The sequence below is a fragment of the Bos indicus x Bos taurus genome, chromosome 18 (genome assembly GCF_003369695.1).
Source record: "Bos indicus x Bos taurus breed Angus x Brahman F1 hybrid chromosome 18, Bos_hybrid_MaternalHap_v2.0, whole genome shotgun sequence".
NCBI classification, from domain to species: domain Eukaryota; kingdom Metazoa; phylum Chordata; class Mammalia; order Artiodactyla; family Bovidae; genus Bos; species Bos indicus x Bos taurus.
The window spans coordinates 647,579-667,197 of record NC_040093.1 but is presented as its reverse complement, the minus strand read 5'-3'; the positions used below and the strand labels follow the sequence as shown (position 1 = coordinate 667,197).

At 46.1% G+C, this 19,619-nt stretch overlaps 1 protein-coding gene across 1 annotated transcript in view; it reads right to left on the bottom strand.

The window, feature by feature from the left end:
* Positions 1-16,812: 16,812 nt before the first annotated feature.
* LOC113875905 (zinc finger protein 211-like) overlaps positions 16,813-19,619 on the bottom strand; it is a 100,378-nt gene continuing 97,571 nt past the window's right edge. Inside the window, exon 9 of the mRNA XM_027514604.1 lies at positions 16,813-19,459. Within this exon, the coding sequence (XP_027370405.1) occupies positions 18,159-19,459 (1,301 nt within the window). The 3' untranslated portion in view covers positions 16,813-18,158. The remainder of the gene's footprint in view (positions 19,460-19,619) is intronic.

The following is a 19,619-nucleotide window of genomic DNA, read 5'->3' as shown; positions in this document are numbered from 1 at the left end:
ACCCTACCCTGACCATGCTGAGCATCCTGAGCTCTGATTTCCAGCCTCCAGTGCTGTGAGAAATAATTATCTGTTGTTTATAAACCAGCCAGTCAGTGATATTTTGGTATGACAGCCAGAACAGACTAAGACACATTCTGTCTTTTGTTATTTTCAAATATATACAAAAATGGAAAAGACTATTATGAAACCAAACACTTCCCCAGTCTTCCGTTATTTGTCATTCAATGAACATTCTTGTTTCATCCATCTTCATGTACACTGGTGGATTGTTTAACGTATGATCTCAGACATTACACCATTTAATGCATAACTTCTTGAGAATTCATTTTTAAAATGTGAGGGCTATTTATAAACCCAATAGCCGTAACACAAAAAATATTTTAAATATATTACTGCTGCTGCTCTGCTAAGTCACTTCAGTTGTGTCCGACTCGGTGAGACCCCATAGACAGCAGCCCACCAGGCTCCCCCGTCCCTGGGATTCTCCAGGCAAGAACCCTGGAGTGGCTGCCATTGCCTTCTCCAATGCGTGAAAGTGAAAAGTGAAAGTGAAGTCGCTCAGTCGTGTCCGACTCTTAGCGACCCATGGACCGCAGCCTACCAGGCTCCTCCTCCATGGGATTTTCCAGGCAAGAGGACTGGAGTGGAGTGCTGCTCAGTTTTCTCAGTTATCTCAAAAGTATGTATGTGTTTTCCTAAATCAGATTAATTGCAGTTAAGATCGAGAATGGATCCTTATGTCTTTCAGTAGCTGTCTCATAAGTCTTCCACCTACCTTTTTTTCTTATTTTTGTTGAAGTCGCTGAGTTGTTTGTCATATGCTAGATGTGGCTTATTGAATGTCTGATGTTTAAGTGGTCACCCTTCCTTACCTCATATTTCCTATACTCTAGATACCAGTGAGTGAGGTTTCCTCCTAGTAAACAGATTTTGATGGTGGCTTTTGGAAAAATAGAAACAAAATCTTCCATGCCAAAGATCCTGTCCATAATGGTATTAGGGACAGAAAACACGTTGGTTAGTATTTGCAATGTGTGTCTTTCTAATCTCACCAAGTAAGAAATTCTGACATTATCTCCCTGGAGATAGCATTAGATCCCACAGGTTAAGGGCTCAGTCCCAGGAGACTGCCCCAACTTCAGTTCAGTTCAGTCGCTCAGTCATGACTGACTCTTTTCGACCCCATGGACTGCAGCATGCCAGGCTTGCCTGCCCATCACCAATTTCCAGAGCTTGCTCAAACTCAAGTCCATCGAGTCGGTGATGCCATCCAATCATCTCATCCTCTAACGTCCCCTTCTCCTCCTGCCTTCAGTCTTTCCCAGCATCAGGGTCTTTTCCATGAGCCTCAACTTCAGGTACCTTTCAAAAGTCCAGAGTGTTAACTCTGCTTCTGATCGACTGGTTATAATTCTGAGGTTTCCATGTCCCTCTTCTGGGGTGTTATTTTGTTAGAGGGGCTCACAATTCAGGGAAGCATGTACTTAAATTTAAAAGGCAGATGAAGAAGTCTACAGTGTGAAGTCTAGAAGGGTCTGGAGCATAGGCACTTCAGTCCTCCTGTCCACGCTGGGCACAGCATGTTTACAGACGTGGAAACTCCTTAAATCTTGTTCAGGCATGTGTACAGACTTTTCATCCAGAGATGAGGGTCTCCTCACACTCCCTTCCTGGAGGTCAGTGGGTGGGGCTATGCAGGAGCCCCACCCTAAATCACCTCTTGAAGCTTTAATTCACTTGTGCTCAAAGTTCAGTTCAGTTCAGTCGCTCAGTAGTGTACGACTCTTTGCGACCCCATGAATCGCAGCATGCCAGGCCTCCCTGTCCATCACCAACTCCCGGAGTTCACCCAGACTCACGTCCATCGAGTCAGTGATGCCATCCAGCCATCTCATCCTCTGTCGTCCCCTTCTCCTCCTGCCCCCAATCCCTCCCAGCATCAGAGTCTTCCAATGAGTCAACTCTTCGCATGAGGTGGCCAAAGTACTGGAGTTTCAGCTTTAGCATCATTCCTTCCAAAGAAATCCCAGGGCTGAGCTCCTTCAGAATGGACTGGTTGGATCTCCTTGCAGTCCAAGGGACTCTCAAGAGTCTTCTCCAACACCACAGTTCAAAAGCATCAATTCTTCGGTGCTCAGCCTTCTTCACAGTCCAACTCTCACATCCATATATGACCACAGGAAAAACCATAGCCTTGACTAGACAGACCTTTGTTGGCAAAGTAATGTCTCTGCTTTTGAATATGCTATCTAGGTTGGTCATAACTTTCCTTCCAAGGAGTAAGTGTCTTTTAATGTCATGGCTGCAGTCACCATCTGCAGTGATTTTGGAGCCCCCAAAATAAAGTCTGACACTGTTTTCACTGTTTCCCCATCTATTTCCCATGAAGTGATGGGATCAGATGCCACGATCTTCATTTTCTGAATGTTGAGCTTTAAGCCAACTTTTTCACTCTCCACTTTCACTTTCATCAAGAGGCTTTTGAGTTCCTCTTCACTTTCTGCCATAAGGGTGGTGTCATCTGCATATCTGAGGTTATTGATATTTCTCCCAGTAATCTTGATTCCAGCTTGTGCTTCTTCCAGCCCAGCGTTTCTCATGATGTACTCTGCATATAAGTTAAATAAGCAGGGTGACAATATACAGCCTTGACGAACTCCTTTTCCTATTTGGAACCCATCTGTTGTTCCATGTCCAGTTCTAACTGTTGCTTCCTGACCTGCATACAAGTTTCTCAAGCGGCAGATCAGGTGGTCTGGTATTCCCACCTCTTTCAGAATTTTCCACAGTTTATTGTGATCCACACAGTCAAAGGCTTTGGCATAGTCAATAAAGCAGAAATAAATATTTTTCTGGAACTCTCTTGCTTTTTCCATGATCCAGCGGATGTTGGCAATTTGATTTCTGGTTCCTCTGCCTTTTCTAAAACCAGCTTGAATATCTGGAAGTTCACGGTTCACATATTGCTGAAGCCTGGCTTGGAGAATTTTGAGCCTTACTTTACTAGCGTGTGAAATGAGAGCAATTGTGCAGTAGTTTGAGCATTCTTTGGCATTGCCTTTCTTTGGGATTGGAATGAAAACTGACCTTTTCCAGTCCTGTGGCCACTGCTGAGTTTTCCAAATTTGCTGGCATATTGAGTGCAGCACTTTCACAGCATCATCTTTCGGGATTTGGAATAGCTCAACTGGAATTCCATCACTTCCACTAGCTTTGTTCGTAGTGATGCTTTCTAAGGCCCACTTGACTTCACATTCCAGGATGTCTGGCTCTAGGTCAGTGATCACACCATCATGATTATCTGGGTCGTGAATATCTTTTTTGTACAGTTCTGTGTATTCTTGCCATCTCTTCTTAATATCTTCTGCTTCTGTTAGGTCCATACCATTTCTGTCCTTTATCGAGCCCATCTTTTCATGAAATGTTCCCTTAGTATCTCTAATTTTCTTGAAGAGATCTCTAGTCTTTCCCATTCTGTTGTTTTCTTCTATTTCTTTGCATTGATCGCTGAAAAAGGCTTTCTTATCTCTTCTTGCTATTTTTTGGAACTCTGCATTCAGATGCTTATATCTTTCCTTTTCTCCTTTGCTTTTCGCTTCTCTTCTTTTCACAGCTATTTGTAAGGCCTCTCCAGACAGCTATTTTGCTTTTTTGCATTTCTTTTCCATGGGGATGGTCTTGATCCCTGTCTCCTGCACAGCGTCACGAACCTCATTCCATAGTTCATCAGGCACTCTATCTATCAGATCTAGTCCCTTAAATCTGTTTCTCACTTTACTGTATAATCATAAGGGGTTTGATTTAGGTCATACCTGAACGGTCTAGTGGCTTTCCCTACTTTCTTCAATTTAAGGGAGCCTCGTATTAGTGACAAAAGGTAATCCTATCTATCAGGAAGTTCCAAGGATTTTAGGACCTCTGCCAGGATCTGTGAGCAAAAACCAAATAAATTTCTCATTATACCATATTATTGGATCAGTATTAAACCAGAGTGTGATGTACATCACAAGCAAACTCTAAGAAATTGCAAAGACAGGAAAAAAAAAATCCCCTCACTCTCTTATGTACACAGGCACATAGAACCCATTATATACTTGTTTTCAAGATAGGTATAACAAGTAAGAGGACTTGATGGCACCATGAAAGATGAAATAAAATGAGTTGCTCATGTCAGTGAGTTTTTAAATGGAGCCTAGGGACCATTAAAGAATTGATTCTTATGCATGTCCTCACCCCGTGAACTGTGAACTTTTGGACAGGGTCAAACCACAAGTATTTTCAAGAGCTCTGCAAAAGTACCTTGCTCCAGGAACAGACTTTTGCTTAGTGATATTTAGCGACCAAACACGTTTAGCCAAGACTAGCTTTCTGCCGCCAACGCCAGTCAAAATACTTGGAATTATGTAGACGTCCCCCTTTTTGCCTTTAAAAACTCCTGACTTTCACTTGCTTCAAATGAAACCTATTTGAGTTAGGTTGCTCTGCAAATCTGGTGTACCTTGAACGGCAATTCTTTGATCACAAGTAAATGCTTCGCCTTGAGTTCTGCCTGTGTTTTCGTGTTGACATGGCACCCAGTGTGTCCCAAGTGTCCCTGGTAAGCGGGGTGGCCGTCTGTCGCCCTCGCTTATTGGCTTTATCTAGAGGAAAGACAAGCTACTTTCATCCCTGTGACAGGAGTTGTTTTTTTTTCATATTGGAGCGAGGCACCACCGAAGTTAGTCCCTTACCCTCCCATAGAAACCTGGAGAGAGGCAAGCTAGCGGGCTCCCTCGATGTTTACATTTCAAAAAACTGGCTCTCAAGATGTTTCCATTTTAAAGAAATGGTTCCTAGTTTCTTAAGAAACTCATGAAAATGAAAAACAAAAAAGCCCAACGGACAAAAGTCCCATCTAGTCTTCAAAGTGATCCCTTTTAAAGAGATGAGGAAGTGCTTAGATTTAGCTCTAAGCTAAATGCTCTGACAAAAGGCAGGGAGGATCCCCACATTTTCTACAGGGAGAATTAAGCTCCTTCTATTTAATTTGTTTTTCACACACCCAGAAACACGGAGTATATTTGACATTCTAGCCACTGATGGATCTGCCTAAGAAAAGCCCTGAGAGTCTATGTGGTATTTGGGAGCCTATTCATACCAAAGTGTAGAGAGAGGGCCATTGGGTAATCAGATTTTTACTTCTTTTTGTCCTGAAAATTGAAAGCATTGCAGGGCTCACTTAGGGAACCACGATGTTACAAGTGTAAAACTTCCTCACTAGGGAGTCTATCTAAACCCTGTCCCTCTTTGTCCTGTTTGTATCCCTCTCATCCACTCTTTTGCTTTCCTCTACAGTGCTCTGAGTTGGCTGAAGTACTTCAGTGTGTCTTGAATTTGCAGTTTCTTTGGAGGAGACACATTCTCAGAGAATGGATGTTGAGTCTGGTCGTTCAAATCTCTGGCATTGTCAGCCTTCTCAGATTCCAGGTGGGAAAAGAAAAGTCTGTTAGATCATTCTTCTCCTGCGCACATACAGTCACTCTCACCTTTTAACTGGCCCAAGACATGCAAACTGTGATTTGAAAAAGTCTGCTAGACCTCACTTGAAATATATTTGTAGGTTAACAAAACTCAGTTGAAAAGAAAAGAAAACTTTTGAAAAGGACGTGTTGATGATATCGGGGGCGGGGGGCAGGGGGGAAGTGTCCTAACATAGGATGAAAGAAAGATAACCATTAATCTTTAAAAAATTTATTTATTTATTTATTTATTTTTACCATTAATCTTCTAATGCTTTACGAAGATTAGGCTCTTTATTTTTTTATTTATCCTTTATTGACTTACAGTTTACAGTGTTTTTTGGGCAGGCTCTTTATATTGCTACATAAATTCTTAGTGAAAGATATTTTTGAAGGAAAAATTGTTAGAATGTGATTTTGAATAATAGCCTTGACTTTCAGGTTACCAGATAAGAAGAAGTAGGAAACTCAACAAAATTTGCTTTCAGGAGTCTTTAAACATTTGTTTATGTATGCAGATGTTTACAAATTATGTATTTTTAAAGTTTCTCAGTATATTGACTTTCTGAACAAATTAAATTGATTTAATAATTTTATTTGACAAATGGAATTACCTTTTGCTGATTTTATCACCATGTTTAAAAGTATGTAATCACAGTATTGTAGTTTAATAAGACTTAAGATTTAGTTTCTAATGATTTCAGATTTATAAATTACATACATTGAATTTATGGGTCAACTAAGTTATTATTTCCACAAATTATTCTATTTCCTTAGTTCAGTGTCTGAACATGAAGCATCCTTCATTCTGTCCCAGCGCCTCTATCTTTCCTGAATGTTCACTCAGCTTCCCAATACCAGCTTTTCTCTCTCACTGGAATACTCTGCCCAACACTCAATATATAGGAAGTTTTTCTCAAGGTATCTTTTCTTGAGCCTTCAGACTAGGTCAAGTCCACTACTTATATTTTGTCGTAGTCACTGAAACTTGACTTTCCAACATTTACAGTACTTTAGATTATGTAATAATTGGTAAGACTGTGCACTGGCTCAACTGTCTTTTTGTTTTTTAAACCAAAGCTAAGATGCCACCGACTATAAAACAGACCGTTCTTGTACAGTGTGTGCATGCTCGGTCGAGTCTGACTGTGACCCCACAGACTCCTCTGTCCATGGAGTTTCCCGGGCAAGAATACTGCAGTGGGTTGTCATTTCCTTCTCCAGGGAATCTTCCCAACCCAGGGATCAAACCTGAGTCTCCTGTGGCTCCTGCATTGGCAGGAGAATTCTTTACAGAAAGCCACATAACCTGGGAAGCCCAGGTTATGCTTTTAAATGCTCAAATGAATCCCTGCCTTTTCCTTCTTAAATTACAGCATCTACAACTGCTATCATTTATAATTTTTATTCACCCTATGAAGAAGAAAATATTTTGAATTGCTGACCCTGGTTTTCCACACTGCCTATGACCCTCTCCAGCAGACCCAGAAACTCCCTTAGTCCGAGTCAGGAAGATGGTGTTTTGTTTTGAATTGTAGTTAAAAATATGTATCACACAACATTATTTTGCTATTTATAAGTGGCATGAAGTACATTTACATTCTCCTTGTGTTAAAACTATTAAATCAATCTTTAAAACAGCCCTAGTGGGAATTCCCTGGTGGTTCAGTGGTTAGGTTTCAACATTTTCCCCACCAGGGGCCAGGTTCAATCCCTGGTCGGGGAACTGAGATCACACAAGCTGTGTAGGTCAGCATAAAAATATAAAATAAAACGCCCTGGTATCACAACTCAGAGTCACAGTTGGCACAAAGACAGCACCCATCTTCATTCAGTGGTGCCATTTGTGGGGTTCAGTCATGTTTATCCATCTTCCTTTTCAGTGGGGAGGAGGGAGTGTGTGACATTCAGAAGTGGCTAGATGGTAGTGTAAATTCAAAACGACCTGCATGTCAAATCGACCACACACATTCAGAAATCTTTCAAAGTCAGTCCCTTAGAGTCTGACCTTAGAGTTAGTCAGTCCCGTGTGCTGGAGTCCCAGTATCTATAACTAATCTTCATGTTTTTCTAACCTTCACTTCGGAGAAGGCAATGGCACCCCACTCCAGTACTCTTGCCTGGAAAATCCCATGAACGGAGGAGCCTGGTGGGCTGCAGTCCATGGGGTCGCTGAGTGTCGGACACGACTGAGCGACTTCACTTTCACTTTTCACTTTCATGCATTGGAGAAGGAAATGGCAACCCACTCCAGTGTTCTTGCCTGGAGAATCCCAGGGACGGGGGAGCCTGGTGGGCTGCCGTCTATGGGGTCACACAGAGTCGGACACGACTGAAGCGACTTAGCATAGCGTAGCGTAACCTTCACTTTCCCTCTCTTTGCTTGATGGTCCAGTGACTAAGATTCCATGCTCCCAATGCAGGAGCCCCAGGTTCCAGGTTCAATCCCTTGTCGGGGAACTAGATCCCACATGCCACAAGTAAGACCCGACACGGCCAAGTAAATAAATAAAAAGAAATACGTTAAAAAAAAAAGAAGGAGAGAATCTTCTATTTAAAAAAGTGAATTCTGATGCTTACAGACAACTCACTGGCGTGGAATTATTCGTAGAAGAGTGGCAGAGGAGAAGGCTCTGAGTCTCTCTCTCTGGCTCTTGTTTGTGGGGAGTGGAGTTAGGCAAGGACCCGCAGTGGCGGGGGGGGGGGGGGGGGGGGGGCATTCTGGACTCTCTATTCTAATTTTACTGTGAACCTAAACTCCTCTTTAAAAAATGCAATACAGAATCGACCTTTTGTGAACACTTCTTTCAACACACATGCTTTCAGTATGTTCACCTAGCATCCCCATATCGCTCCCAACACTGCTCTCTCTCGCCATTGGCACCAGAGACTCATTTGGTGAACATTACAGTGCTCACTTGCCATCTACCATTGTACTGGACTTCCTAACAGCCGTGGGGAAGGAAAAATTCTCTCCCCTCTTAGTGTCTATGGCTGGGCCCAAAGTTGAAACTGACAAAAGGCAGATTAACAGGAGTAGGGCATGCACATTTTATTAAATGTTTATGTGTCCATGGGAGCATTCATGAAAGAATGAAGACCCAAGTATACCAAGAACAGGAAGCTTCTACACCTTTTAGTCAAAGGATCAATTTGTGAAAAATTGAGAAGGAAAAGGGATTTGGGCTGTGGGTATTTCATGGTGAAGAAATAGAAGATAAGGATGAGATTAACAAGGTTTGTTAAACTGAGCGCAGACTGCTCAGTCCCCAGTTCTCCCTTTGACAACCCTGTTTCCTATCTCTGGTGTTTAAAATGTCTTCCTCTGGGGAAAGGGAGGGCGCATTTCACATGGGAGCTTTAGAGTCAGAGCGTCTTCCTCACACCTGCTGCATCGTAACTGCCTGGAATTCAAAATAATCGCTGTGCCGGGGCTTTCCTGGTGGTCCAGGCGAGAGAGTCCGCCCGCCAACGCGGGGACGTGGGGTGGGTCCCTGGTCTGGGACGATCCCACTTGCTGTGGAGCGGCGGAGCCCATGTGCTACAGCTACTGAGCCTGTGCTCTAGAACCAGTGAGCCCGAGCCCATGCTCTGAAACGGGATAAACCACCGCAGTGAGAAGACTGTGACCCCAATGAAGAGCAGCCATGCTCACCGCAGTGGGAGAAAGCCCACGCGCAGCAACGAAGATCCAGCACAGCCTTAAATGTAAATAAATTAATCTAAAAACTAACAACCAAAAAAAAATTGATGTACCGAAGTGTGGGGGAGACTTTGGGGTGAAATGTCCTGGTTTCCTTCAGAGCAGTAGGGAAAGGGGCTCGCCAGCCTTGGTTTCTTGGGCTCCTGATGCCAGAGGCTTCTTTCACTGCTGCCTTGATGCTCCTCCATAGCACTGCTTGCCAGCATAATCTCCTCCACCTCAACGTTAAAACTGGAAGTGTTCCACCCTGGATCCTAAAGTCCATAACCAAAATGATTTAAAAAATAGCCTTAGTGACCTAGTTTGTTTTAAGGCATTATAACCCCCAGATCTTATCTCCTTCCAGAATTAGCTATACGACCATCTGCTTGGTTTTCTGACTTGGATGCCTCATAGAAACGACATATTAAAAGTGGTGCAGCATGAAAACCCTGTTCTTTCTCACCCTGGATGGGCCACAGACTGTGCCGTGTCTGAATGGATTCCACCACTCTTCACCCAGTGACTGTTCTAGACCCTGGAAGCGTTCCCTCATCCTGTATTTCCACATGACACGGACAACCCATTGCCCAGTCCTGTCCCTTCTTCCTTCCGTTTGTATCTCCAAACACTTCTAGTTCCTCAGCTACCCCCTGGTGTTGTTCAGCCACTAAGTTGTGTCCGGCTCTTGGCTGACAGTATTGAGTGTAGCACTTAATATAGCAGCATCCTTTAGGATTTTCAATAGCTCACCTGGAATTCCGTCACCTCCACTAGATTTGTTCCTAGTAATTCTTCCTAAGGCCCACTTGACTTCACAGCTACCCCTGCCACCAACTAATTTATTTAACCACTCATTCCTTGAAGGAATCCATGTTGTTTCCAGTTTGGCACTCTGATGAACAAGAGATGCTAAGGCCATGCAAGTTCAAGATTTTTGGGGATGATAAATGTTATTTGTTGGGGAGAGATTGGGGGAGCTCCTCCAGACCACCCTCTTATTTGATGCCTCACTCCCTAGAAGAACTCACATGATCCCACAAAGCTGACTTCCTGCAGGTGAAACTGCTACCCCATGGCCCACGGCCCAAGGCCCTGCAAGCCTCAACTATACAAGAACCCTCGTCAGGTATTCCAAGGGCTTCCTGGGAGCCAGGCAAGGCCAGAGTTTCCTTGGAATGTGCAGGTTTTGAACACTGTGGGCCTGCTGAGTCAATCATTTACTACATGGTCTATTTTAATTTGACTGGAGTTGAGTTTCTGGATTGTATGGTACTTGGAAAGTTTTTTGTTGTTTGTGTTTGTAAACCACCACTGTTTTCCACAGTGGCTGTACCACTTTACATCACCGCTAGGATGAATGATTGATTTTCCCTTGACCTCCTCACCATTTTGCTACTGTTCTGTATTTTCTTTGAGGCGTTCTGAGGGATCTGCCTAGGTATATCCCTATGATTTCCATTTGCATTCCTAGGAAATGCCTCATAGCTTTCCATATGCATATTTGCCATTTAATGGTATCTCCTTCTCTTGGGTAAAATATATTATGTGTATTTTGTCTATTCTATATTTGGATTTTTTAAAAGATAACACCATGATGTTTTGAGAATTTTTCATGTTCGTATCTGACACGTGGTTTGCACGTTTTCTCTCCTGGCCTCTGTCCTTGGTCGTTTCATCCTCTTCACAAGGTGCTTCAGAGCGTAGGTTTTTAATTTTGACAGCTTTCAGTGTCTCTATTTCTTTTCATGGATCACACTTGTGGTGTCAAATTTTAAAATCACTGTACCTGACCCTGGGCTTCTCCGGTGGCTCAGTGGTAAAGAATCTGCCTGTGATGCAGGAGTCACAGGAGACACAGGTTCTATCCCTGGGTCAGGAAGATCCCCTGAAGGAGGAAATGGCAACCCACTCCAGTATTTTTGCCTGGAGAATCCTATGGACAGAGAAGCCTGGTGGGTTACATTCTATAGGGTTGCAAAGAGTTGGACATGACTGAAGTGACTTAGCACGCATGCACAACTGACTCTAGATCCCCAGTTTTTCTCTTGGGATTTTTTTTTTCCTCTAAAGTGGAAAACTTCAACTAGAGCTACAACTGGAGAAACCTTGTGTGCAGCAAGGGAACCAGCACAACCAAAAAAAAGACCTCTGCTCAAAATGATGGAATTCAGACATTCATCCAGGAAATCCCCGGTGGTTCAGTGGTTAGGATGCGGTGTTTTACTGCTGAAGACCCAGATTCAATTCCTGCTTGGGAAACTAAGATCCTGCAAGCCACGTGGCTCTGCCAAAGTAAACAAACCTCACCTTCCCACAAACGAAACCATTAATCCATTGTTGTCTATGCATCCTTATATGCTTTTTTTTTTTTTTTTTTAAATAAGGATCTATTTATTTATTTTTATTTTACTTTCTGGCTGTGATGGATCTTTGTTACCCTTCATGCTAGAGTGCAGGCTTCTCAATGCCATGGCTTCTCTTGTTGCAGAGCATGAGCTCCGGCCAAGGGGGCTTCAGTAGTTGCAGCACATCTGATCAGTAGTTGGTGCCTCATTGTGCTTAGTTGCCCTGTGGTGTCTTCCTGGACCAGGAGTCCAACGTGTCCTCCGCACTGGCAGGCAGATTCTACCACTAGAGTCTGCTTAGTTGCCCTGTGGAGTCTTCCTGGACCAGGAGTCCAAGCCTTGCCCTCTGCACTGGCAGGCAGACTCTACCACTAGACGACCAGGGAAGCCCCCTTGGAAGCTTTAGCTGTACATTGCCCGCTGCAGAGTTTATTTAAGCCCTTTGCGGAGCCTGGGAACTCTCTGGTCTCACTCTGGGCAGCCCGCCTGAGGGTCCAGGCTCAGAGGTGGGCCTGGAGGAGGCCAGGGATCCCCGTTGCCCACAGTGCGCTCCCGCTGCCCCAGGATCTGGGTCTGTCCCATTGACGTTCCTGCCGGTTGTCGGGCGCCACCTGAAGCCTCTTTTATATCGTCCTTTCCCTCTGCAGCCGCGGCCCCCAACCTTCGTGGCACCAGGGACTGGTTCTATGGAAGAGAATTTCCCATGGACAATGGGGAAGGGGGTGGTTCAGGCGGTAATGAGGCAGGAGGTGGGTGGGTCCCAGGTGAGCACTGGAGATTCACTCCCTGTGGACTGAAACTCCAAGTTGAGAATAGCAGGACAATTTAGGGAGGAGGCTGGGCCCTGCCCAGACCACACATTTCTCAGGAGACCTGTCTGACCACATGTGCACAGAAAGTCTCCTCGGAGGTCAAAGGGGAGTGATGTTAACTAATGCCAGGCTACCCACGGGCCTCTTCGCTGGAACCCATCTTGGCTACGACGAGTGCGCACATCCAGGAGAATCCTGAGATGCACCAAATACGGCCTGTGAACCAGGCAAATCAAAATGACCCGCCGAAGGAAACCCGGAAGAAATGCCCCGACTAAGTAAGTAAAACTGCCGCGAGGGTTCGACTCAGTGACTCCCTTTCCCTCAGTCGGCCGGAGTGTTTATCCACGCGCCCTGTACTCTCTCCTCTTTAGTAAATACTCACTACTTTCTGTCTTTGCGGGCATTCTTCTCTGCAAAGCGGAAGGGTTGGGACACTTGTCACCGACCACCGGTCTAGGTAGTATCTGGTGCTTTCACCGTGGCGGCCGCCCTGACTCTGGCTCGGAACCGAAGCCTGGGAGGCCGCCGGGGCAGGCGGAATCGGCTGGTTGTTGCTGGGCGGTGGGCCTCCTCCTCTCTCCGGAGGCTGTGCCGGCAGGTTCTGGGGGCGGAGGCCGAGACCGGCCCCTCAGTCCAGGCCTGGGTGTGGGGCTGCCCGGCCGATCGACCAGCCTCCACCGGAGCCCCTCCGGCCGGCGCGGGGAGCGGGAGAGGGTCTCCCGGGACCAGAGGTGGGAATCAGGCCAGGCCTGGCTGGGAGGCCGGGGCGAGCCGGGCTGCAGATCCACCTGGTCCCGGCCTGTGGACTCCGTCCCCCGCAGCCACGACTCCGGGCGCTGGGTCTCCTGGGCCCCGTGTCTCCGGGGAGGCAGTGACCACCCCCCCCCCCCCGCCCCCCCGGAGCCCAATGGGCTGTTTGGTTCGCTCCTGAGACGGTGCTGCATACGCGGGTTTCAAACCCTGTGAGCGCTGAGCTGGGCCTCTTTGCATCTGTTTTGGCATCCGCTGGGGATGTGCCGGTGAGGGGGTCCTCTGCCCACAAAACTTGTCTTGATATTTGGTGAGGGGGCTGCTGGTGCATTGATGAGGAACACAACTCACTGCGTGGGCACTAGGGCGTGTCCCCCTCCCCTGGCGGTGTGTCCCCACCTACCTGAGTCCTTGAAGGGACCGAGTCTTACCTGTGGCCTGGAGACACCTCTGCACTGCCCTGAGACTTTCCCCCAAGTACTGAGAGTGTACTCTGGCCTCAGACACGTTCCAGTGGTGCTTCCTCTCCTTTCATCCCCTGAATCTCATGCCTGCCCTTTCATCACATCTAGACTGGAGTGTGCTCTTACCCGTTTTTAGTTTATATGACTTATAACCCAACCCCCTGCACTATTTATTACACGAAACTACTCTTTCTCCTTGGAAATTTTCATCCTATTAATTTCTTTTCTTCATTCTCTGTCTTCCTGACTCCCCGCACCCCGCCCCCCCACCTCAGGGTCCACACTTTATTGTCAGAAAGGAAGCCCTACAGAGCAGGGCCAATGCATGTGATCTAAAGAGGTCACTGTGGAGAAAAACCAAGATCATGCTGGCAGAAGAGATCACCGAAGGACACAGTCCAGGGGAGGCCAGCCAGCCAGGAACACAGCAGGCACGGTGAGCCAAGGCCAAGGTGGCCAGGGCACACAGTGGCCAGGTCATGGGGTGAGGGAGGCCAGTGCCCACCCCTCCTGCTTCTTGTAGCTCTCCAGGTGTGCAGGGGCCCAGCCTCGTGGGAGGAGGAAGCACAGGAAGCCAAGTGAGGCCAGTGAGGACACCCCATGGGCTGGAGCTGCTCCCTGGAAGCGTGGAGTGGACCTGGGCACGCGGCGCTGGGAGCGGCCAGCCTGGCCTCCCAAGCCTCTCAGCAGCAGCAGGGACACAGTTGCACGGAGGGGACTGCAGGACGCAGGCAGCTGGAGCCCAAGGTGTGAGGTCAGAATCCCCCCTCACCTATTAACCACAAAGGCCTCCTCGCTTTTTGTCTCCTGTGCACCACACGCTTGGACTAATGCGTGGCACACAGTGGTGACTAGTGTGTGTGTGTGCAAAGTCACTTCAGTCGTGTCTGACTCTTTGCAAATTCATGGATTGTGTAGCGCACCAGTCTCCTCTGTCCCTGGGATTCTCCAGGCAAGAATACTGCAGTGGGTTGCCCTGCCCTCCCACAGGGGCTCTTCATGACATGACCCAGGGATGGAACCTACGTCTCTCACGTCTCCTTTGTTGTCAGGTGGGTGCTGTACCCCCAGTGCCACCTGGAAGCCAGGCGATTCTAACAGATGCGTTCAAAAGCAGCAAAGGCATTCTCTAATGTTCCAACTGGCTCGTTTGAACATTAGAGAATGTTCTCTCTCTAATTTGGCTGGTTTGAAGTTGGCTTTTTTCCCCCTGTTGTGGAAGTTAGTAAGTTTTGAGTGGGGACTTCCCGGTCGTCCACTGGCTAAGACGTCATGCTCCCAATGCAGAGGGCCAGGGTTTGACATTTGGTCAGGGAACCGAGATCCCATATACTGCAACTAAAGATCCTGCACGCCACAGCGAAGATCGAAGATTCCCCCTGTGCTGCAACTGACACCTGGTGCAGCTCAAGCAAGTTAAGTCCCCAGGCCACTTCAAAGCAGAAGTGTTTTCTTCCTGAATCCCCTTCCTCCCCATTCAAGTACTTTGCTGGAGTTAAGCTCTGTCTTATTTCTGTATCCTTCCCAAATTGTTGTGATGTACAAGGGATTATTTCTTAATTTCCTTGTCAAAATTCCAACTTTCCCAAACCAGTGACTTACTTCAATAGAGCCCATAAGCAGTTCTTCCATTCTTAGGCGGGATTCACCTTATGACTACAGTGACCTTAAAGTCTTGCCAAAACCAGCACTCAACTCTCGTTCCCTTGGTGTTTCACTTAGTATGTCTGGCAAAAATTTACAAGTTTTGACTTTTTACTGTGATAATGTTGTGCAGGGACATCATCCAAGTCTTAATTCACATTGTAATTAGTGATTATTTATAGCGAAGTAACTTGTAGGTACTTTTTAATACCACACGAAAATACCAGGTTTTTTCTCTCCCTACTCCTTTAAAGAGCTAGTAATATTGAATTGGCACAAAAATTTGTCTAGGTTTTGCTATGAAGATGTTATGCAGAAAACTGACTGCACTTTTTGGCCGACTCACCATGTGCTGTAGGTCCCAGCCACTGGTAGCAGTGATGGATGCTCTCAGCTGGGATGCCCCAGGCACTCACTGGAAGACCTTGTAACTTCACTGAGTCCTACTGCCATTCCCCCTGCACCGCAGTGCTTGTGGTTCTTACTATAACCGTAGGAAGAACGTCAACAAAATCTGATCCGAAACTTGAGGAACAAGACATTACTGAGAGCCTGTGGAGGTGTCCTGGGGGCATGCCACAGTGAGGTGGTGAGGGAAAGGAAGGGAACACAGACTTGAAGCTCTGCCTTTATTAGTTTCCAAGGGTGGTGGTCTCTAGGGTTTCATGGTTTTCACTTGTCCTGAGTAGGTTTACAGAGCTCAAGGGTGTATTAGGGTGCAGGAGACTGGAAGGAAGGGTTTCTTACACTGGGGCACATACAAGCACTTGAATGTTTTCCAGGCTATGCTGCGTGGGGGACAGCAAAACGGACAAACCATCAGCAACTTCCAGAACAGCCAGCTTACAAGCACGGGGCCTGGGTGCAGCCAGTATGTTTAAACAGCTTCAGAGAGACCAAACGAACCACATCTAGAATGTGGTAAATTCTACTGGAAGGATGGATGAAACTTATGAAACATAGAAGCTTCTAAAGATGTGTTTTGCAAGCAGCTTGGGATACCTCAGTACTGTATTTTGTGTATAAGTTACCTGGAGCAATGAAGATTCTTTATCGTAGAGTGGTCCCGAGATGTTAGGTGTTACAATCCACTATTATAGTGGGCCTAGTGAGCTAGATGAAGGCAGAGTGAAAGCTTCAGAAAGCTGAAGCTCCCGTCACCCACTCCTTTCCAGCGGTTATAACATAAGGCTTTATTTGTAACAGCCAAAACCGGGAACAAGCCAATGTGCAATCAGGTGGGTAAACAAACGGTGCCTCTATAGAGGAACACTCTGCTGAGAAACGAAGGCACTTACATAAGCAGCACTGTGAGCTGCACAGGGAAGAAAGCACAGTATCAATTAAAAAGTAAACAGTTTAATGATTCCAACTATATAAAATTTTATAAAACAAGCTAATTTACTGTGAAAGAGTAAAATCAATAGCAACTATAAAGGACAGAAGGGAGAGTTTTTAAAAGGGTACAAGTGAGTTTCCTGGTAGCCTAGAGGCTAGAAACCTGGGCTTCACTGCCACAGCCCCAGATCAACCTCTGGTTGACTTGAGATATCCCAGAAGCTATGCAGTGTGGCTAAAAAAAAAAAAAATGAAAGGGAACAAGCAAACTATTTGTTGTAGATATGTTTTTTAATAGTTTTATGGGTGTACAAGTAAACAGTATCATATTGTACAATTTTAATCAATTATATTTCAATAAAACTTTGTAGAAATTTGTTTTATGTAGAAATTTTCCTAGTCTTTTTTTTTTCCCCCATAACCAGAGCTTTAGAAACCTGCCTTTCCCTGGCAGGCCCTCCATCAAGGAAAAAAATATACTGGTAAAGACTGTTTTTGAGTCAGCAGGAAACTGGTCACAAAAGCTATATCCCTGGGCTCCAGCTTCATCCCCGTCTGTCATTGTCTGTGCAGCATGATGCTTAGGGTGAAAAGGCCAGAGGTTATGAGAATAAGCAAAGCTTTATTTGCTCTGACAATGACTGCAACTAAAGGAAGAATACATGAGCGGAGTGTACTCACGCATCTAACACACCACAGTCACTGGGACATTTGTGGAGGTGCCTTTACAGCAGGCACGTCCTTTCATTGCCACAGCCTCCTCCAGTGCACATAACCACATCCAGCATTTCTGTGTGAAGTTTCTGGCTTCACCCTTGAAATCGTTCAGTAACACCAGAAAACCCAGCTCGAGACCTGAAGGCACATGATTTCTGCAGTACCTGGAGCTTCTCCACAACAGTGCTCAGCATTATGTGTAATACTGGGGAAAAGGGAACTGATTTCTGTGCTTCTCACAGAAGCACCAGAGGTGCTTCTTACAGGTGACCTCTGGGTCCCCATATTCCCTGCATCCAAGCCATAAATTAGGGCCCTTTACTAAAAGCCCTCTCTCTTTCCCAGGAGACTTTTGGCAGCTATGCAAGCTGGACCTCTAGGGGAAGATGGTAAGCCTATTGCTGTCAATGTTACCCACACTTCGCTAAAATTGGATTGAGCCCTAATTTGTCAGAGGGGAAGGAATATGAAGTACCCCTGAAAATTATTCATACTGTTCTGTAGAGAATGGGACAGAGATGAGACATCTCCCTCCCCTGATCAAACTGCCAGGACTGATAAAAAGTGTTGGAACCTGGAAACTACTGGCTGGTAGGGGTGAGGCTTCTGCTACAGAAACCAGAAGGGATATAACTGAGGAAACAGAGCCAGCAGTGAAATATGCAGAAAGGCTTCTAAAAGCTTCCCACCAACCTACAAACGCAAAGGGAATGTTTCTGCTGTGTATGTTCAGCTGTATAATGCTCAACTTCTAGGAGATGGCCCCTTCACCAAGAAACCCATGTTCCCTGTTGGGCTTAGACCTTTAAGATGGTTTCCCCAAATCTGCTGCATAATTTTCTAGTTGAATATAGACACTGGCTGTGACTGGTGTTCTCACAGTCATTGCATTCGTGAGGTTATCTGGTGTGCAGTTTTCTGTGTTGAATGATGTGGGAGCTTTGACTAAAGGATTTCCCACATTCCCCACATTCATAAGGCTTTTCTCCTGTGTGAACTCTCCGGTGCTGAATGAGATTGGACTTTTGGCTGAAGGATTTCTCACATTCATCACACTTGTAAGGTCTGGCTCCAGTGTGAATTCTCTGGTGTTGATTGAGGGTGGAACTGTGGCTAAAGGATTTCCCACATTCCCCACACTCATAAGGCCTCTCTCCAGTGTGAATGCGCAGGTGCTGCACAAGTTTGCATTTGTAACTGAAAGATTTTCCACATTCAGTGCATTTATAAGGCCTTGCCCCACTGTGGATCTTCTGGTGTTGAATGAGATTGGAGCTTTGGCTAAAGGAATTCCCGCACTCACCACACTTATAAGGCCTGGCTCCAGTGTGAACTCTCTGGTGTTTAATGAGAGTAGAGCTGTAGCTGAAGGATTTCCCACACTCACCACACTCATAAGGCCTCACTTTACTGTGAATCTGTAGGTGCTGCACAAGTCTTAGTTTGTAGCTAAAGGCTTTCCCACATTCATTGCACTTATAAGGCCGTGCTGCAGTGTGACTTCTGTGGTGTTGAATGAGTCTGTAGCTTTGGCTAAAGGACTTCCCACATTCGCTGCACTCATAAGGCCTTGCTCCTGTGTTATCAGGTCTCTGGCAACTGATAAGGAGGGAACTTTGGTTAAAAGGTTTCTCACAGTCATCACAGTCCTGATAGTTTTTTCTAGTGAGAATCTGCTGATTCTGAAAAAGTGTGTATTCACAGCTAAACAGTTTCTCATACTCACTGCACTTGTACTGACTTTTTCCACCAAGAAAGGGCTCTGCACACTGAGAGCTGCTCTGTGGCTTTGTCCCTTTGAGTGTGGCCTGATGCTGGAGGAGGTTCAGCATAGCCAGGAAATCCTTGCCCACTTCCTCACAAGTGAAGGGCTTTGCTGATATGTGAAATCTGCAACTTCTCACACATGCCTTGTCTGTGTCCCTTCTGGATGGCTTCTCATTGCTGGGCTCTGGGTGGAGGCCAGGGCTGAACCTTGGTTGCTTCTCACACTCCTCACCGGGCTGTGAGTTTTGCTCAGGATGCAGGCCTTGGTGCTCAGGCAGCTGTAGATCGTCTCTCCTGGCCCTGACACACCCCTCACAGGGCTGAGTCTTCTCAATGGATGGGTATGGAACTACAGTCTTGCCCCGTGATGTTTGTTCTACAGGAACACTCTCCACAGAAAATGCCACTGCCTCCTCCATTCCATACCAACAACCTGAAAGCACAGACGTGCGGGTGAGATGCCTGTCGTCTGTGGTGGAGGGGGCAGCCTCTACACAATTCTGTGTGAGACTCAGCACAGCCCATTGGATTGTTCTCAATATGAGGTTGATGTGCAGTACTGAGGCTCTGAAAGTCTTAAGAATTAGGAAGGC